The sequence below is a fragment of the Epinephelus lanceolatus genome, chromosome 23 (genome assembly GCF_041903045.1).
Source record: "Epinephelus lanceolatus isolate andai-2023 chromosome 23, ASM4190304v1, whole genome shotgun sequence".
NCBI lineage: Eukaryota > Metazoa > Chordata > Actinopteri > Perciformes > Serranidae > Epinephelus > Epinephelus lanceolatus.
The window spans coordinates 28,140,376-28,160,149 of NC_135756.1; the positions used below are offsets into that span (position 1 = coordinate 28,140,376).

The 19,774-nt window shown below is 41.0% G+C and overlaps 2 protein-coding genes across 11 annotated transcripts in view; one reads left to right on the forward strand and one right to left on the reverse strand.

Moving 5' to 3' along the window:
- Positions 1-17,189, reverse strand: part of LOC117249264 (anoctamin-4-like) — a 78,820-nt gene extending 61,631 nt beyond the window's left edge. Inside the window, exons 1-2 of the mRNA XM_033614796.2 lie at positions 16,821-17,189; positions 12,427-12,501 (exon numbers count right to left, since the gene is read on the reverse strand). Coding sequence (XP_033470687.2) covers positions 12,427-12,501; positions 16,821-17,046 — 301 coding nt within the window. The 5' untranslated portion in view covers positions 17,047-17,189. The remainder of the gene's footprint in view (positions 1-12,426; positions 12,502-16,820) is intronic.
- A 2,352-nt stretch (positions 17,190-19,541) lies between these two features.
- The window catches only part of LOC117249124 (NXPE family member 3-like), a 41,192-nt gene continuing 40,959 nt past the window's right edge, over positions 19,542-19,774 (forward strand). For all 10 annotated transcript variants that reach the window (XM_078165171.1, XM_078165173.1, XM_078165167.1 and 7 more), the window contains exon 1: positions 19,542-19,701. The gene's annotated coding sequence lies outside the window, so the exon portion shown is untranslated. The remainder of the gene's footprint in view (positions 19,702-19,774) is intronic.

Here is a 19,774-nt window from a genome sequence, read left to right on the forward strand (position 1 = left end):
CTTCGTCTCATCTCAGCTATTCTACAGCCTCAGATTCTCTTCCAGAATAAAGGGGTTTTCACACGATGGAGCTCGACCGCGTTAGGCTGGGCGTCCCCGAAAAATAATGTTTGTGCTTAAGTCAGCACTTGCAACAATTGGAACACAGAGAAGGTCTTTACTGTCCCTCAGGGGAATTTGTCTAGTACAACACCTTCTGGCAAGAAAAATCTGACTGCTGCTTGAGCATTATAGAAAAGAGGATGTTTTGGGGTGTGTAAAAGTTTGAGGAAAAATGAGTACAGTAAAAGATGCAGGCCCTACTCCTACATCTGTGCATGAAAATGATGGCCACAAGCAGAGATTTTCTTTTTTTTTTTCAGTGATGGACAAATACCTGAATGTCTCTTTTTTGACAAGATAAGCTTACGTGTTACATGAAATTATGCCTCTGTGGAGATATACATAAATGTCTTTGTGAGAGACTCAGAGGAGCCTAAGCACACACCTCTCAAATTACAATAACAAGAAGTGAGTGTGTACCCGAGTGTCAAACAAGCTGATTGGTTGATTCAACAGTGGTACATTTTGGTTACTTAAAGGGGACCTATTATGTTTTTTCACATTTTTCATATATGCTGTTAATTTCTCCCCAGTTTCAAATTCAATTCCTGTTGTAACATGTCCGCTTGTGATTAGAAGCTTTTATTGGTCATTTTTCACAGTAGAAAGTGCCACTGTTTTCCATTGCAGTCATTCCTTGACTGCGATGATGGTGTAGAAAGTCGAGGTACAGAGGACCTGGAAATGCTCTGATTGGTGGGCTTAAAGAGACAGGCGCTAAAAAGGGAATCTCTGACAGGAGTAACCATTTAAGCATGTACACATATTCTAGTAGAAACCTTAAATGTAAGTATGAGCCTGAAAATGAGCATAATAGATACTCTTTGGAGCAGGAAAGAGGAACTTTTGTCTACTACATAAACATTGTTGATGTGTGGTTCAAACAAATGTCTGCAGGTGAGCTTGCCACATCTCCTCCACACCCAGGAGCACTCTCTACAAGTCTTTTTTTACTTCAATTCTTCTTCTGAATGCCGAGTGTCTTTTTTAGACATGCACTCCAGAGACTGATGCTTTGGATGCTTTTTAGGATTTGCTGCAGTAGCTTTCATCCTACTCCCAACTGCCGCTCCGTCGCTATGGTCTCTCCCCACTTTCTTTATTTTTGAAATCTTTCTTTCAAAGTGTCAACATACACAAGAAAATATCAGAATGACACACATACAGATGAAGTATTGAGAAAAGTAGAATTCAAGTTGCACTTTAAGTTAACACCCATGTCTATGAAAACATGGATGCTTCAACTGCCCCCCACCCCCATCCCCCAGCAGTACAATCAGCACTGTTTTAAGGTGGACACCCAAGATCAGTGCCTCCACCTCAGTATTCAACCAAGTGTCTCCCCCTCCATTCGTGAGATATGACATTGACTAATGGCCAGAAGAGTGAACTGTGAGTGAAGCTGACCTTTGACCTTTTGGATTTAAAATGTCAACACTGTCATCATTTTATCCTATTTGACATTTGTCAGAAATCTTGTCAAAATAAGCATATGAACACTTAAGATAGTTAGCTTGACGTTTGACCATCAACTGCCACATTCAAATCAGTTCATTACTGAGTCCAAGTGGATGTTTGTGCCAAATTTGAAGAAAAAAAAAATCCCTTTAAACGTTCTTGAGATATCACATCCACGAGAATGAGATGCATGTAAGGTCATCATCAGTTCATTGTTATATCCAACTGGACACTTGTGTTAAATTTGAGGAATTCCCTCAAAGCATTTTTGAGATATTGCTTTCACGAGATGGGAGGACAGACGACCTGAAAACATAATACCTCTGGCCACGGCTATCACCGACATGGAGGCATAACAAGCTAAAGGAGTGCCAAACAGAAAAAGACAACAAAAACAAAACAAATCAAACATTAAAAAAATCCATTTATCTCTCCCGCTTTTGCTCCTTTTGCTTTAGTTGATGCAAAATGCACGAATACCCAATACAAAACTCTGGTATATTGCCAAATACAGAGCTTTCCCTGATGGCGATAGGCTTAATCAGCATTGTGTGAACTCGTTTGGCAAGGGCTTGAATGTTACGGCTATTCATTTATACATATGTTAAAGTCCCACCCTCCTACTTTAAACTTACTTCCAAGTGGACATGGACATTATGTCCCCAGTCTGTTCAAAGTTCCTTGTGTTTTTGTGAGTCCCTGCCCTCTTGCCTCCCTGTGTGTCTCTATGTTTGTGTGTGTGTGTGTGTGTGTGGCTACCCCTGCTCCTGAACTTGGCAGCTGGCACCCCTTACCTTTATCATGTAAGTAATCAACCCGGACTCTCCACCCAGACTTCACCTGATCGGTTCGTCTACAACAGTGGTAGCAACATTCTCAGGCCAAAGTTGTTTTTTTGCCTAGATTCCTGTGTTTGCTCCTGAGTTTACCTTTTGTCTCCTTGTGCTCAGATTCATCTCCGCCTGCCAGCTTGTCACTCTGGATTTGCTGCCTGCCTGCTCATGCTTAAACTCAGCTCCCCATTCCCACTCCTCAGCCACTGGATCAGCCCAACTAACACTCACCGTCCACCCTGCCTACCTGCCTGCCTGCCTAAAAATCCCAGTTTGAAATAAATCTGCTTTCTTAGTCTGTGTGCTGCATTCTGGGTTCATTCATTACTGAATTTAACTAAAACCTAAAATAAGACATAAGACTGTAAAGCCAACCTAAAAAAAAGTATTACAATGAAAAACACTGTGATGGAGCTAATGTGCTTCTTCTTGACTGCGTGGTTGTGGTTTGATTAGATTTAGTTAACAGTGGCCTGGCGACATAACCAAACTTTTTTCTTTTCAAATTTTGCTAAATCTTGATTGGTGCACGGCCACTTGTGACATCACAGTTTCCAAACTGAGCCTTGCCTATTTCAACCACAGACTATATAATGGACGTTGCTGGGACATCACCTGTTGGTTTGTGGACTCAAGTTTGGCATTTCAGCTGTCGCCATCTTGATTTTTTAGACCATAGCAACACCTCGCAGACAGCCTGTCACTCAAGCGGCCCCATCCTTAAATCTGCATAATTTTAAGCCTTAAAAAATGTAATTAGGTGATTTATATAATAGTTCGCCCCCAAGTTGGGCATTTTAACATGGGTGTCTATGGGGATTTACTCACTTACTACTTGAGCTAGCTTCAAGTGACATTTAAGGAACTGCGTTTTTTGGCACTTCATTTTTTCAGCGCCAGAGATTGCCACTTGATTTCAACCCCAACTGAAATGCAGAAATCTCTCATGTAAAATAATCCAAACTGTCTCAACTGTGGCAGAAAATGTGTTACTGTCGGAGCTCATTACTCACAGCAGGAATCTGACTGAGAAAAGGTCCTTTAAACACAAGAAACCCTGGTGATGGATTCCCTCAATCAGAAAAAGTGATGCTCTTGCAGTTCATAAAGTATTAAAATTATAATAGAAATTGCTTCTTGGTGAACATTGAGGCTGGTGGATTTTAGATTTGTAGAACTGTCCAACACACCACCGAGTCGTCGACTGAGTGATTTTGGCTCCATAAAACTGAAGGGTTGTGCTGAAACTTGCTCCAGGTACCTATAGTGTAACACAATTCAAAAAAGCCATAAAGAACTGCACTGAGCCAACAGTCCTCAACATCCCATGAAAGTCACCTGAAATGGCGGGAGGGGCTGAGGTGGTAATCTACACCTGGCATGTATCCAAACGACCTCCAAAACTCATGGTGCGCGCAGCCTTTTCGGACATAGTGTGTTCTAAGCAATATCTATGTCGCAGTCATCAGAAAAAAGTGCCCGCGTGGCTCTCTGAGGAGAGAGAGAGACCCAGATATGTAGCACTTCCACTTCCTGACACCCTGAGATGTAAGACAACAAATGCAGGTGCAGGTATCCGGGTCACGCGCTGCACTGTGCATTAACAAGTTTCAGCTCTGCAATGATCTCTGAGAGGCTTGCGGTGGAAGTCCTTCAGGTGGAAACAGGGCTGGTGTCGGAGTGTTTAATGTGTCCACTGTGTCTGAGTGTGTTTTAACAGTGAATGTGCTGAAGGTGCAGCTGAATAAAATAGCCAGAAGATAAAAAGAATATCTCTTCTGCACTTTCTTCTTGTACATGGCGAAGCAACAGCGTTGGACGGCTGACAAATTGACACCAATTAACAATATATGTTGTTACCTTACCCCGATTGTTACAGATCTTCTTTAATGAGAAAACATACTGCGTAAACAAGAAGAAGGGGGAAAGCTCATTACATTTATGTGGACACCACTAAGCGATTCCTGATCATTTATATTGGAAATGTCAAAAATAAAAAGGACATCTACACATGTACAGTATTTCAAACTCATAGTTTTCATACTTCTGGTGACTATAAATAATTCAAAGATGGCTAATTTACGGAATAACCCCTCTCAATATGGTTTTCATTTTTGCTTCTTTTATAACCATGATTATCAGATGCAAAATGTGGTCTAGATTTGGATAAATATTATCATGGGGTTCATGAGAAATTTCATCTGCTTTAAAGTAATTTGTGGTCACAGGGAGGGATGTCACGATTAACCAATTTAGCCAGTACTGCGAACACGTAATGTCACAGTGATGCAATATCAAGAAGAGCTGTAACATTGTCAGAGGCAACTAACATTCCAGTCTTATATCTGCCAAAAAAGGCTCCTTAAATTGGTAGCATGGGAACATTTTGGATTAGTGATGGTCACAAATGAAAGAACAAATCTTTTTTAACGACTCTTTTAAGTGTCCGATATGTACCGATTGTATTGAGGTTGTGGTTGATATGTAACGTCTGAGTGCTCATGAATCCCTCCTCCCAGTCGCGGTTACTCTAGGGTACCGCTCACACTGCCTGTGAGTGAATGAGATGCGATTGAGTTGGACTCCACTTGGGACAGTTTTCGTATTCTGCTTGCCCAGGATGACAAATCGATGCGGTCAGAACGTATTTCTGTAACATCTGTTGGGCTAAATGGCCTACATACATACATACATACAAGCATGGGCTCCTTATTTAGACAATACATTATATACCATATAGATAACTTCACAGAAGTTAGATGTTTTACTGTACACCATAAAACATTATTTTGTATCAATAGTCGCCCCCTACTTTGAATACCCGACAGAAAAAAGTTATATTTCACAAATAGCATTACAGCAGTCAGCTTCCCACTTTAACAGCCTGCTAAATGTCATGTTGTCTCAGGGAAAAGAACAACTGGAGTCAGAGGAAGACACAAACAAAAGTGTAAGAGTGTAATTCACCGCATTTTTTCATTTTTTAATGTGAGCTGCAGATAGTGATACAATCATCGGCTGTAGTTAGAGGAGCCAGGAGGCTAGAAGAAGGAGGATGGTGTTCCTGAGCTGCATTGATGGTTGACAGAGTTAAACTGGTTGTTGTACTTGTTTGTGAGGTGACAGAAGTGTCGTCTTCTCTTTCTTCAAAAATCTGCACAGTGGCGTGATTGTAAATTAACAAGGGCCGTTTAAATCGATGCCCCAAGGCCAATGGTGCATTCATGTGCTCCTCTGATGATCATTCTTCTGAGTTTAGTGAGTTAATGAGGTTTAAGTTGTAATATAGAAACAGCATGGACGCTATTAGGACAATATGTTGTATTTTATTGCTCAGAGCATTTAAACATGTTGATAACGAAGAGCAAAGGGAACAAATAAATGATGAAATATGATCGGGGACTAATTTTTCAGATTTTTCTGACATCATATGAATGCAGCACAAGGCTGTGGAGGTTACTGCGACATCTGCAGTGCAACTTGCCCTCAAAGAAGCTTACATGGCCTGCGCAGGATGCTGAAATGCATTTAAATGAAGCTTTATTGATGTAAACTTATACATGACTAGACAGCACTGAAGAGAAGTTTCTTGTGGCAGGCAGCACTAGCTGTCAAACGTGCATGTACTAACGGAGTGTAACAGAAACTGACACCCTTGGTGGCAAAATGTGGCAAAACTCTAAAGGTTCAATACATTTACATGTATCAAGTCTAAGGAACAGAAGCTGTGAAAGGAATCTTCCCATCACTAATTTGGATATCTACAAAATGACCAGGAAGTAGAAGTTGGATATTCAATTTGTAAAGCATGACATCAAAAAGTGACTGCAAAGTGATCAAACACTTCGATTATGTTCCACCATCTCCAAGATAATCACCGGACCTTGTATGTCCAAATCAAGGTAAATAAAATGTAACTAGCTTATATACTAAGTTGGACAAAAACATTATAACGTTTCACAATGTGGGAGAGGCTGTCCTTCTTCCTACTGTTCCCTACCTTTTTTATGTTTTCAATATGAATTATGCTTACATGTTTTAGTTGTTTTATATATAATCTTACATTTTATTATTAAAAGGTGCATACTGTATTATTTTGGTTTCAAAAGGCAGCTACAGTGTTCCCCATCTTTTTAGAGCCTGATCTCACTCCATAGTCGTTGAAATCCAGCGCTTGAGCGGTGACTTGCGATGTCAGAAACCAACAAAATAAGGCTTCTTTTAATGTCAGCATGATATGCGGCCGGTTGCCATTATTATTTAACGGCACCCGGCGGCGTCAGGAGGAAACATAGCAGGACAAGGATGTAAGTTAAAGCAGCGAAAGAGGGCAGGAGGGGTGGTGGATAGGTCCAACAAACACTGACTCACCCGAGAGAGCAGTGTTCTTGTCACGTAAGATTCTAAAGCCAAACCCTGTTCTTTTTTCCTTAAACCTAACCACTTCCTTTTCTTGCCTAAACCTATCCATGTGCTTTTGTTGCCTAAATCCAATGATGTGTATTTTTTTGCTGAAGAAAAAAAAAGTCAATTCGCACTTCCGATTGATTTAAACTTGCTTTTTCTATGAATGGGTATCCGTGCTGTGTCGTGAGACAAGCCTCCTATACCCAAAATACAGTCAAAACTTTAATCTAGAAATGCCAACACAGCCTCCATAATTCTTGACCAGGAAAAAGGCATAGCCGAGGACACTATCTGCAGACAGCTTGCCACTCAAATCAGCCTGCCCTTAATTATGCAAAACTTTAAGCCTTAATAAAATTTCAACAGGTGACACTAGAAAGACCAAAACATGTTTATTTCTGCTGTAAAGTTGGGCATTTCAACATGGGGGTCTATGGGGATTAACTCGCTTTTGGAGCCAGCCTCAAATGGCCATTAGAGGAACTGCAGTTTTTTGGCATTTAAGCATTGGCTTCATTATTCAGCCATCAAGGGTTGTGGCTTGGGAAAGATGTGATGAATCATGAAAGTGAAAGAACTATTTGTGTGAAGAATAACAACAACAACAAAAATGATTGCCTCATTACGTGGACACGATTGTTAGATTGTCTGTTAAAAAATGTTTCAAGAATTATCAGACACAGTCCCCTTAATTTCAACGTTGCAGAATTGCAGGGTGAGACAGTTTCAGACGCTGTGTGACAGTCCGACAACCACTGACCTCTTTAGCCTCAATCTGAAAAAGCATGAGCAATGTCAATCCCCTGCAACATGGACTCACTTTTTAACACCAATACAAATAAGTTTTTAAAAGAAAGAAAGCCAGACACTTTATATGATAATAAACTAGATAAATGTCAATAAAATTCTATTTCTGCAACCTGAAATTCCCTGATATCCTTCTGAAACTCACAGAATAAACCTGATAACCAAAACGCAGAGTCAGCAGAACGCCAAAAAACACACTCCTCCAGTACAGCTACTGCCCCAAACATGAATTCAATCATTTCCAGGGATGCAAGAGAAAATCTGAGCATGTTCATAGCTCCTGGAAATGTCTCCTAAATTGAGTTCACTCTCAGTTCTATGGATGTGTGTAGCTGTTATCAGTCAGTGCTGTATAAGTTTCAGCATGGTGCGCTTGTTTTTCTTGTCATCCTTGACTGAATCCCTGCCTCAGGGTGAAGATTAGCTCTGTCTATCAGCTGCACAACCGCAGTAAATTCCAACAACAACAAAGCAGGGTGGAACTGATGGAAGATTATAATCGATTAGAACTTTTAAGAACCTACAGTGATGCTGACTAGTATTTTCCTCCCAAACAAAGGCCAGGGCTTTTAAATCACGGGCGGCACACTAACTTTTTGATGTCAGAGTGCAGGACAAGACTATAGATCTTTCCCTTTGTAAAACCAAGAGGGTGAGTCTCAATGGTCCAAAGCTCTCCCTCAGCACTTCATTAGTTTTTTTTTTATTTAGCACAGAGAGAAGAGAGAAACACCTGCATGCAGCAGCAGCAGCAGCAGCACAGCCTCAGCTGAACCCACAGTCTCAGCTGTCACAGTCTCCAGCATACAGCCTCTCTCACTAACCAGGCTGTAATATTCATCGAAAAAATGTCAAAAGGCAAGGTCTGAATGTTCAAAAAAGCCAGAGGTTGCAGTTTTGTGACAGACAGGGAAATTATTTCAGACAGCTACATCAACAACGCGCTATTTCCTGTCGCCAGCTCCTGACATTCAGACAAAGTAACATGTCAGGGGAAATCTTTAATTTTCTTACCGCTTAGCAAAATTCAACATTTAAATCCCCTCGGCGTGTTGTCAGTGAGCTTAGAACTGACAGCACCATACTGTACTGCAGTACGCTCTCTAAAATCTTACTGTAAGTCATCACTGACCCACTCACACCAGGCATTGCTGTTTTTATTGCACAGCTTTAATTTGCATAGTCATTTGGTACTTCAAGTTTTAATGTCACAGCAGACACTTTGACTTGACATAGCAGGAAAAGCGCAGGTGTTACTAATAACAGTAATGATGCTCTGTTCTGTTTAAGCATCACATTAAGTCATCACAGTGTGACAGTGAGCCAGCATTAACAGCACCAGGATCCTGAAACTGAAACAGCGACATGGAATTCATTTCTTTATTTATACCTGTGCTTTTCCTGCTGACATGTCAAGATGTCTTTCATGAATATATATATATATATATATATATATATATATATATATATACATATATTTACAGTACAGGCCAAAAGTTTGGACACACCTTCTCATTCAATGCGTTTTCTTTATTTTCATGACTATTTACATTGTAGATTCTCACTGAAGGCATCAAAACTATGAATGAACACATGTGGAGTTATGTACTTAACAAAAAAAGGTGAAATAACTGAAAACATGTTTTATACTCTAGTTTCTTCAAAATAGCCACCCTTTGCTCTGATTACTGCTTTGCACATTCTTGGCATTCTCTCCATGAGCTTCAAGAGGTAGTCACCTGAAATGGTTTCCACTTCACAGGTGTGCCTTATCAGGGTTAATTAGTGGAATTTCTTGCTTTATCAATGGGGTTGGGACCATCAGTTGTGTTGTGCAGAAGTCAGGTTAATACACAGCCGACAGCCCTATTGGACAACTGTTAAAATTCATATTATGGCAAGAACCAATCAGCTAACTAAAGAAAAACCAGTGGCCATCATTACTTTAAGAAATGAAGGTCAGTCAGTCCGGAAAATTGCAAAAACTTGAAATGTGTCCCCAAGTGGAGTCGCAAAAACCATCAAGCGCTACAACGAAACTGGCACACATGAGGACCGACCCAGGAAAGGAAGACCAAGAGTCACCTCTGCTTCTGAGGATAAGTTCATCCGAGTCACCAGCCTCAGAAATCGCAAGTTAACAGCAGCTCAGATCAGAGACCAGATGAATGCCACACAGAGTTCTAGCAGCAGACCCATCTCTAGAACAACTGTTAAGAGGAGACTGCGCCAATCAGGCCTTCATGGTCAAATAGCTGCTAGGAAACCACTGCTAAGGAGAGGCAACAAGCAGAAGAGATTTGTTTGGGCCAAGAAACACAAGGAATGGACATTAGACCAGTGGAAATCTGTGCTTTGGTCTGATGAGTCCAAATTTGAGATCTTTGGTTCCAACCGCCGTGTCTTTGTGAGACGCAGAAAAGGTGAACGGATGGATTCCACATGCCTGGTTCCCACTGTGAAGCATGGAGGAGGAGGTGTGATGGTGTGGGGGTGTTTTGCTGGTGACACTGTTGGGAATTTATTCAAAATTGAAGGCACACTGAACCAGCATGGCTACCACAGCATCCTGCAGCGACATGCCATCCCATCCGGTTTGTGTTTAGTTGGACGATCATTTATTTTTCAACAGGACAATGACCCCAAACACACCTCCAGGCTGTGTAAGGGCTATTTGACCAAGAAGGAGAGTGATGGAGTGCTGCGGCAGATGACCTGACCTCCACAGTCACCGGACCTGAACCCAATCGAGATAGTTTGGGGTGAGCTGGACCGCAGAGTGAAGGCAAAGGGGCCAACAAGTGCTAAACACCTCTGGGAACTCCTTCAAGACTGTTGGAAAACCATTTCAGGTGACTACCTCTTGAAGCTCATCGAGAGAATGCCAAGAGTGTGCAAAGCAGTAATCAGAGCAAAGGGTGGCTATTTTGAAGAAACTAGAATGTAAAACATGTTTTCAGTTATTTCACCTTTTTTTGTTAAGTACATAACTCCACATGTGTTCATTCATAGTTTTGATGCCTTCAGTGAGAATCTACAATGTAAATAGTCATAAAAATAAAGAAAACGCATTGAATGAGAAGGTGTGTCCAAACTTTTGGTCTGTACTGTATATTTTCTTTACTTTACTCTAACTCAAAAACAAACAATATTTCATGAATATATACATACATGTCATAGGAAGGATCTCTCCCTTCGATGAAGTTGGCTTCATCTCCACTCTTGTTAGAAACTGGACCAAATGAGCGGACTGAATCTTGATCCAACACTGTAATTAGCTCGAAAGCTTTGTGCCAGGAGAAAAGCCGTTTCGTGCATCCGGGTTGTTGCGGTTCCATAAATATATGTGTGCGAGTGTGTGGTGAGACGCTTAGTCCAGCATAGGAAGTGCTGTGAATACCCGCGATCAGGATTATAATGTTTTTGTTCTGTGTGCTTTTTACTGTATTTCTACAGACCTATCAGTGCAAGGAAACAGCACTCTGGGACATGATGAATGCATGGTATGTTAGTGTAACTCCTCCGGTTTTAAAATGCAAAAAGAATTATTGCTCTATCTTATTTGGTTACAATTCTACCGGCATTTAAAAATCAATATGCAAATGGGGTCGCGGGCGCTCCCACCGGTAGGAAGGAGTTAACAGTTAGCTCACAGTGATATGCATTATCTTGTTGTAATTTCTACTGTATGAACAACATTTTCTGTTTCATCTCATTTTTAATCAAATGTCACAAAAATATTTGACAATATACCTGAAATCAGCAGAATGTGAGTTTTTTTTCCAGAATATTATCACCAACACTTTAACTGTTATTGATATCTGGTTGTGTTTTGAAGATACTGACCAATGAACTTCAGAGGGGCGTGGCTCAGCAAATGACTCCACAATGTTTGGGTCAATCATCACAAACCTCGCAAGCAATGTCTCAAGCAGTATCCGGAACGTATCCTGTTAAATTAATTGAAATTGACCACTAAGGGGGCATCACAAATACAAAAAATGGGCGTTGGATGACCAAAATCTGACTATAAACCAGAAACTCATTGTCAAATTATTACAAAACTCGCAGGGTATGTTAAATAATAACCATGAACAATGTGTATTTAATTATTTTGAAAGTGGTCAATAGGGAGCACCATCACTTACAAATAAGTGCAATGGCCTTTTGCAAAATTTGGCCATAAATTAGTGAGGGTTCATTCAAACATCACCAAACTCAGTGGACTTTTTTAACTAAGCCATTAAAGCATGCCCCCAAAACGTTTCTGCAGCCGACCAATAGGAAGCGACACAGTTTCCAAAGAAGAGCGTGGCCCAGTAGAGATTTGGACTAAGTGAATGAGCATATGTCTGACTGTCATAAATTTTTTTTATTGTTTTTAATGCAGTTTAAGTGTCAGAGTTCTTGATGACCCAGCTTTCAAGATATAAGGGTCCATGGCTGGCTTGAACCACAAAACTGCCGCTTGCAGCTATATCTGTATTTGTGCTCGGTCTTAGATTTTGTTTTAGCGACTTCTTTGGTTTTCCTTGTCTTACGTCTTATCAATATGTATACAAACAGATGGAGTAGGGGAAAACCCAACGTGTAACCAATATTGAACTACAGCGGTAAAAATAGTAAATAACTTGCTACAATTATGCAACAAAGGTAAATACATCATGTAAAGACATTTACAAATTCATAATCATCATTTTAAGTTCTGGATTTCAGATACAAAATTATACTGTCCAGATATGAGACATTAGGAAACCTGCAAAGCATTTTTCCTGTTTAACAAGAACAGCTCAGTGAGTCTCGAACAAAGTGCACTTACCGATGGTGATCTGACTGACACAGCTGTAGAAGGTTCCTGAAGAAGCATTGTAGCTGCTACTGCTGGGCTCACGGTCTGTGACAGGTGGAGAGATCACACATGTAGATTCTGTTATCCAACTTACACTACAACAAAGGCATGGATTTTTAGTACAGGTCACCATTACAGTTTGTTACCTTTACAGCCATTGCCTTTGTAATAGCAAAAAAAGTTTTTCTGTATCATATATCCTACAGTTCCAAATGTGTCCACTAAGCCACTAAGCCTGGTGCTGGTCCTGGGGGTTTGAGGAAAGCCATGACCCTGCAGTGTTACAGGAATGAACCCCCTAATCCTGCAATGTTAGTGCCCTGCTCCACACATTGAGCCACACAAGGGGAAAAACCCTTGACCTTGGCAGAAGTAAGAAGAAAATAAAACCCATGAGTCTGGCAGCTTTAATGCCTTAGTCTACCAATTTATGATGGGAATGAAATCATCCACGGTGAATAAAACACTAGCAGTGATTGAGCCCATAACCCTGAAAGTCTTAGAGAAAGAAAACTATTCACTAGTCCTGACAGTGTTAAGGGAGGGATGCCTCAAACCCTGCAGGAGCTGTTTTGTCGCTTACTGATCTGGATGCACCCCAGTCTGCAAATCTGCCTTTACAACCCCTAACGCTTTGATTAAGAGGCTATAACATACCAATTCAATCTCACAGTAGCTACAGTCTCTGATGAGTGTTAGGCCAGCATAGCACAATAAAAGAATACATATGGAATGTGATTGAAATGGTGAGATGCGCGCAGCAGGTAATTCTTGCAAGTTTACTGGCACACAACCACAACTATATGCATGGATTATGAGACAATGGGCCCCTGGGCACAGATATGTAAAAGGCCCCACAACCTCTCCAACACAAAAGCAAGACACACAGACTTTGTGGTAGTTTTGCATTATTTGTTGTTGTTTTGTGTCTTTCTTTAGTTCTTATGCACATTTTTTATCATTTTGTGTTTATTTGAGGTTGTCTTTTAGCCCCTTTCCTCCAAATTAGCTCTGGTTCTTTAACAGATCCTGAAAATATTTGGAACATTTGTGCTATCTAATCTGTTATTACAGATATTTGTTTTCACCCAAAAAACAAGCTTGAACGCGTTACTACTGAGACAACTGTACACTTTATTTGTCTGACAATTTCTCACTTGACTTCTCCATTCTCTCTTTCCAATCTGTAATATGACACATTCACTGATGTTGTCACTGTTTGCACTGCTGCTGGGGTTTTTTTTTTTCTTCTTTTTTGGGGGGTTCTGAACCAATTTCTTTTTGGTCAAAATGCTCAAAACGTTTCAAAATTAGGTGCAGGAACTGGAACAGAACTGTTTCCATGCTGGTGGAAAAGTGGTATGTGTGGTCTTTTTGTGTCTCTTTCTGGTTGGTAATTTGAGTGACATTTTGCAGATGAAGGCCGGAGTGGGGGGGGGGGCTCCTGAGATTTTGGGCGCCTGAGCCTGTGCCCAGTAGGCCTATTCAGTAATCCATCCATGACTACACGTATACAACACTATACAGTACAGTAGATTATAGTCAGGTTTATTTTATGGATTTGTAACTAGTTTTGTAGCAAAAGGTAGTATCTAGGGCTGCCACTGATTATTGTTTTCATCACTGATTAATCGGCAGACCATTTAAAAAAAAAAAAATGTCACAAAATGGTGAAAAATGGCCAACATATTTTCTTTGTTGACATCATGATTTCTGACCAACAGTCCAAAACCCAAGGATAGCTCTACTAAAAACCACTGCTAAGTCATTAAAGGTAAATGCAGGAATTGCCGGTTATTGTGTGCAAACATCACCGGGGAACGTGAAAAGTTATAGTAAACCCTAGATTCACTCTTGTTTTAGAACAAGCTTTGTCAAACTGAGGTGTCGCCTTGCTACATTTCCATTTTTTTCAATGGCACAATTTTCGTAGCTACCTCTCAGATGTGTGCTGCTTATGGCCTGGCAACTGGTCGCTGCCTTTTTAAAAATTCCCGACCTCATCTATGTGCTGTGCCCAGGAACGTCCCCACCACAGTAAAGTAAGAAGAAAGTAAGAAAATACAGGCAGAGGGTAATACAGAAGGTCTCTGCAGATAAATATACCATCATATACTTCTAGTGGGTCATGAGTGACAATTGAGGGGAATTACTTTTGTATGAGTCTATACATTTTTTATTTTTAGGAAAATCATGCATAGTATAGCTTTCCAACAGACATGGCACAGGATATAAGATTCATGTTTCTGACAATACTTTCCGTCTAGGTTTTTTGGATCTGTCTCCTTAAGGGGCATATTTGGCTCTTTGGCAATTGAATGCTAACACATTCTCACTCCGACCTCGCCACATATTGACGTTTTTGTCATGGACTTTTCACGTCCACATACCACGTGCAAGGTACCCTGGGTGAGTTGGTTGTTGACATTCTGGGACACCGTGTCAAGTTCTGCCTGTTACATGCGTTGTCTTCTTTCAAGATACACTTCTGTTTTCACAGGAAATAAACGCACTACATCGATACAACACCGTGATTTGATGTTTTTTTTCCTTCTACAACAAACACACGTGGTTAGGTTTAGGAAAAAAGAACAGGGTTTGGCTTTAAAATCTTTCGGGACACGAACACTGCTCTCTCGGGTGAAAGTTGATGTTTGTTGAACCCATCCACCACCGCTCCCGCCCACCCACTTGGACTTTCGCCGCCTTAACTTTCATCCTTGTTCTGCCACATTTCCCCCTGATGCCGCTGGGCGCCATTAAACTATAACAACTGGCTGCGTATGATGCCGATGTCTGTCAAACCAAAACAATGAGGTGAAAGACAATGATTCATACAGCTGAGGGGAAATGCAAATTTAAGCAGTAATTCTCTGTTGGTTTGTCATACGAGCAACACCTCACACATTACACATTGTCCTACTATCCAATGTAAATATAAAAATATCAAACAGTGCAGCTTTAAGGTCAGATCTACATAATATACGATATTAACACAGAAAAAAAATTTAAAAAATAATTTCTTCTTTGCAGCCTTCACAACTTTTCGATGTATTTGTCAGTGTACAAGGTGCTACTATAATGAATTACAGCTTCAATCAACCTTGTGTGTCATTCTCGCTGCCATCATGGAAAGTTGTCCCGTAAATATACAGTATCGAATCACTTGAATGACTTGACGAGAAACACTGCTCTCCATCACTGAGGTTCCACATATAGTTCCACATATAGCAAGAAAGTAAAGGGCTAATTTGGAAGTTATCAAGGGAGACAGAGGTTAAATGATTAATCTGCCTCAGCAGAGGAAAAGACTTCCCGTGGCACTGCAGTCACTACTCTAAGGTGCAGCCTAACATTATTTTGCCTTGGACTAAGAGCTGAATACAAATGCTTTTGCTCATTTTGCAACTTTTATAGAAAACTCTCATTTCCTTATACTCTAATCTAACATCTACAGCCCCGTCAAAGAAGAGCAACTGCAGCACAGTGCAGACATTCATCACTGACCGAGAGTCTTTTCAGTGTTAGCTGGCACATTTGCCTCCATGTTTGGAGATAAACCTGCAAGTATCATTTATTATCAAAGTTATGAGAAGTCAGCGTGCACGTTTCACAATCCACATGAGCAGCTTCCAGTGACACCCATAATGTATAATCAGATGAAGCTTTGGAAATGTTTTCACATCATTCAAGCTTTGTGTGCAAAGTCATTTCACTCACAATGAGGTTCATCCGCTATCTTTACTGACTGTAGCAGCTTCACAGGTTGATAGATAGACTACTGTTTTAAAAGCAGCAGATAAGAAGCAACATACTCTGATGCAGCAGCAGTGCCTCTAAATGATCTTTTCACCCACAGGCAGCTGTAATCAGAAAATAGAGTGTAGTGTGTGTGTGTGTGTGTGTGTGTGTGTGTGTGTGTGTGTGTGTGTGTGTGCGCGTGTGTAAACAAAGACTGAATATGTTTCAAGTTAGAGATTGTCATGAAAGGGGCTCTAACTCCTGGCAGAAGAAAATGAAATATTTCTAAATCATACTGTTTTGCTCAGGACCCTGGTGGTCCCTGTACACAAATTTAAAACCACGTGCCTTCACAGACTTGTTTATTTATCTGGTGTTATTCATAACTCATTAAGGGAGGTGCTCCATTCATTTTTCATATGAGAATATATAGGCTAAGTCTTGAGTTGTCCCAAGCAGTCATCCGGAGCATTTTGGGGCGCCACACCCTCATTCCAGCCCACACTCAACAGTGAAATTAGGATAAACTGAGGAAGCCATATGAACTACACATGTGATGACACATCATATAATAAGTCATGTTACTGTTTACTGGTCCCATATGGTGCATAGGAAGCCTTTACCTGCGGATCCGGAGGAGAGGCGCGTCGCGATGGCGCGGCGAGGACTCCGCGGGCTTCCCGGACAAACCCGCACCACCTCCTCTTGACATTGCAAACAGATGACCTGGTTCTCCTGATTTTCTCCGATTTTGCCGCAGCCCTTGTGCTCCCCCCCGGCCTGGATCTTCATACCTGCGCTGATCTGACGGACCAGTCGCATGTCTGCTCCTGCCTCATGCTCCAGCATCCTCCTCACCGGCGGCGGTCACACTTATTACGCATGGCTTCGGCGTGTGAAGGCAACAACTTCTACTGTACCTAAAGCATCCTAAAACTCCACCCACTGCACTCGCTTTCAGACGATGTTCATTGAGAAGCTGCTCCCCGCACCGGCTCACCTCCGCTCCATCATGTCAGCCTCTCTCTCTGCCCGTGCCGCGGTTGATGTTGCAGTCTTTACGCACGACCGCAGGCGTGGCTGCTTCACGTGGCTGGCGAGGTCGCAGTGTCAAGCTCCTGTGGGAATAGAAGTGGTACCAAGATGAAGAAGTCATAAAATAGGTCTCTATTAAGAACCACGGGGACGCTTCAAAACCCAAAAGCATAATTACTGTAATAATAATTTGATGAAAATGCCACAAAGTAGTCGCTAGAAGTTCATCAGAAGACCACGGAGATGCATGACATAACTGTCCAATGACGCCTTCAGGGAGGGCCGGGGCCGAGGGGGGGGGGGGGGCTGGGCCTCCCAACGAATATAACTGGATTCCGACATTACTGTCATTAAGATGTTGCAACCTGACAACCTAAGGCACCCATTGGTACCAATATTGGCTAAGAAAGGTAGGATGGACTCCAATGCGCACCATCGTCACTTCACATGATCAGACACTTGACAGTGCTATATACAGTAGTGTATATATCAGATGACATTGTTTTCATTTAATAAGGGTTCTTCTTTGAACAACAGTTGAAGTTAGGTTAAATTTAGGCAAGGGAACAAATGGCATGGCAACACATTCTCACTCTGACCTCATCACATATTGACGTTTTGGTCATGGACTTTCCACGTCCACATACCACATGCAAGGTATCCTGGGTGAGTTGGTTGTTGACGTTCTGGGACACCGTGTCGAGTTTTGCCTGTTACCTGCATTGTCTTCTTTCAACTTCCGATTCACAGGAAATTAAAGTTTACATACAATCTCTTTCAAAATAAACGTCGCACTATTGCCATTTTTTTTCCCCTCAACAACAAATATACATGGTTGGGTTTAGCCACCAAAAACACGTGGTTAGGTTTAGGAAAAAGAACAGGGTTTGGCCTTGGAATCTTACAGGACGTGAACACCACTCTCTCAGATGAAAGTCGGTGTTTGTTGATACCGCACCACTTGGACTTTTGCCACCTTAACTTTCATCCTCGTCCCACTACGAGTCCCCCTGACACCACTGGGTGCCCTTAAACTATAACGGCAACCGGCAGCTTATCGTGCTGATGTTAAAGGCTGCCTTTTTTTTGTTGGTTTCTGACGCTGCAAATCACTGCCTAAGCACCAGATTTCAATGACAGCGGAGTGAGACCGTGCTCCGCAAGGCATTTTTAAAGGGATCCTTTAAACTCTTACCTAAAGATATCTGAATAAAATGGGTTCTGTGGGTACCAATGACTCCTTTAAACTATAACTATATAACTATATCAATAAGGCTTATTATTCCATACAACTATTGCACTGCTAATTTAGGGAAAAGGACAACCAGCCTGTTAAAAGAACAATTAATTGTCTATCACAGATGCATTAAAACACATCAAAACAGGACTGTTGTGGAACTTAAAACGTTAAATGTTCTGTAATATTAACTATAAAATGAGAAACCAAAGTATATCAGTATGTAACGCCTTAACTCTCCATACTGACTTACAGTAGTTTTCAAATAGCTTTACACTTAAACAGCATAATAGAATTCCTGAATTTCCACTGTAGTTATCTAGGAGTGAAATAAACAAATTACATTTGTTCTCCTTACTGTAACAAAGTTGTATTTTTGTGTTTTAGAAAATAATCTTAAAAATTTCAAAAAACATTTCAATTTTTAGAAATCTAATTTAAAAAAAATCAGGATAAAATACCCCACCCACAAAGCAAAACAACTGGTCGAACAGTCGGATCTGTCTATCTATCTGCCTATAAAGGGCATTTCAGTCACACTATGCAGCATTCATCAAACACATAAAGTAAGGTACAATCTTCTCAGCTAACGCTCTATATAACAGTTGTTCTAAGTGGCATCCTCAGAGACTAAAAACAAAAGTCACCAGAAAAAAGCATTAAGCATTTAAAGACCCTGAAAACTTACAGTGAATGAAACTCTCACTATTGCCAGAGGCAGAGCAGTTTTGTTTGAGATTTCTGTTCCTCTATTTTTCCCTCCTCTGTGCCCTTCTATTTGCTTTTAAGTTAATGCAGAACTTGTATTAACTGCTGCAGGCAAAGGTGGCGATCCAGTAGCAGGACCATATACTCACCTATTCTGATTATTTTATCCTTCCAGTTTTTAATCAACCAGCAGGGACCCTTATTTATAGATCATAAAATATACACAGTACATCAAAAACTGATCTGGCATTGTACAGATGCTTCTCAAGTCTGGCAAAGCAGTGCAAAAGAAGGAGGAGCAACCAAAACTATGATGACACGGTGCAACAAAGCTGCAAAGGTCACTTCCCTGTGACACACAGGCTTTGTTTGACAGCTTTCCATCAAACCAGGGGCTGCCAGCTCAGTGGTATCGCTAATGTGAAGAACTGTAATGTTTAAGCTGCTTAGCTAGAAATTTGTAATGCAAATTGGGCTTGAGCTGGAGTATCATTGCTGCTGTTTCTCCTACAACAACTTCAACAGTAAGTAAACACTGATTTCATAAAATTAAATATGTCGTTTTCTGCACTTTATTGTCAGGAGTTTGTCCGCATT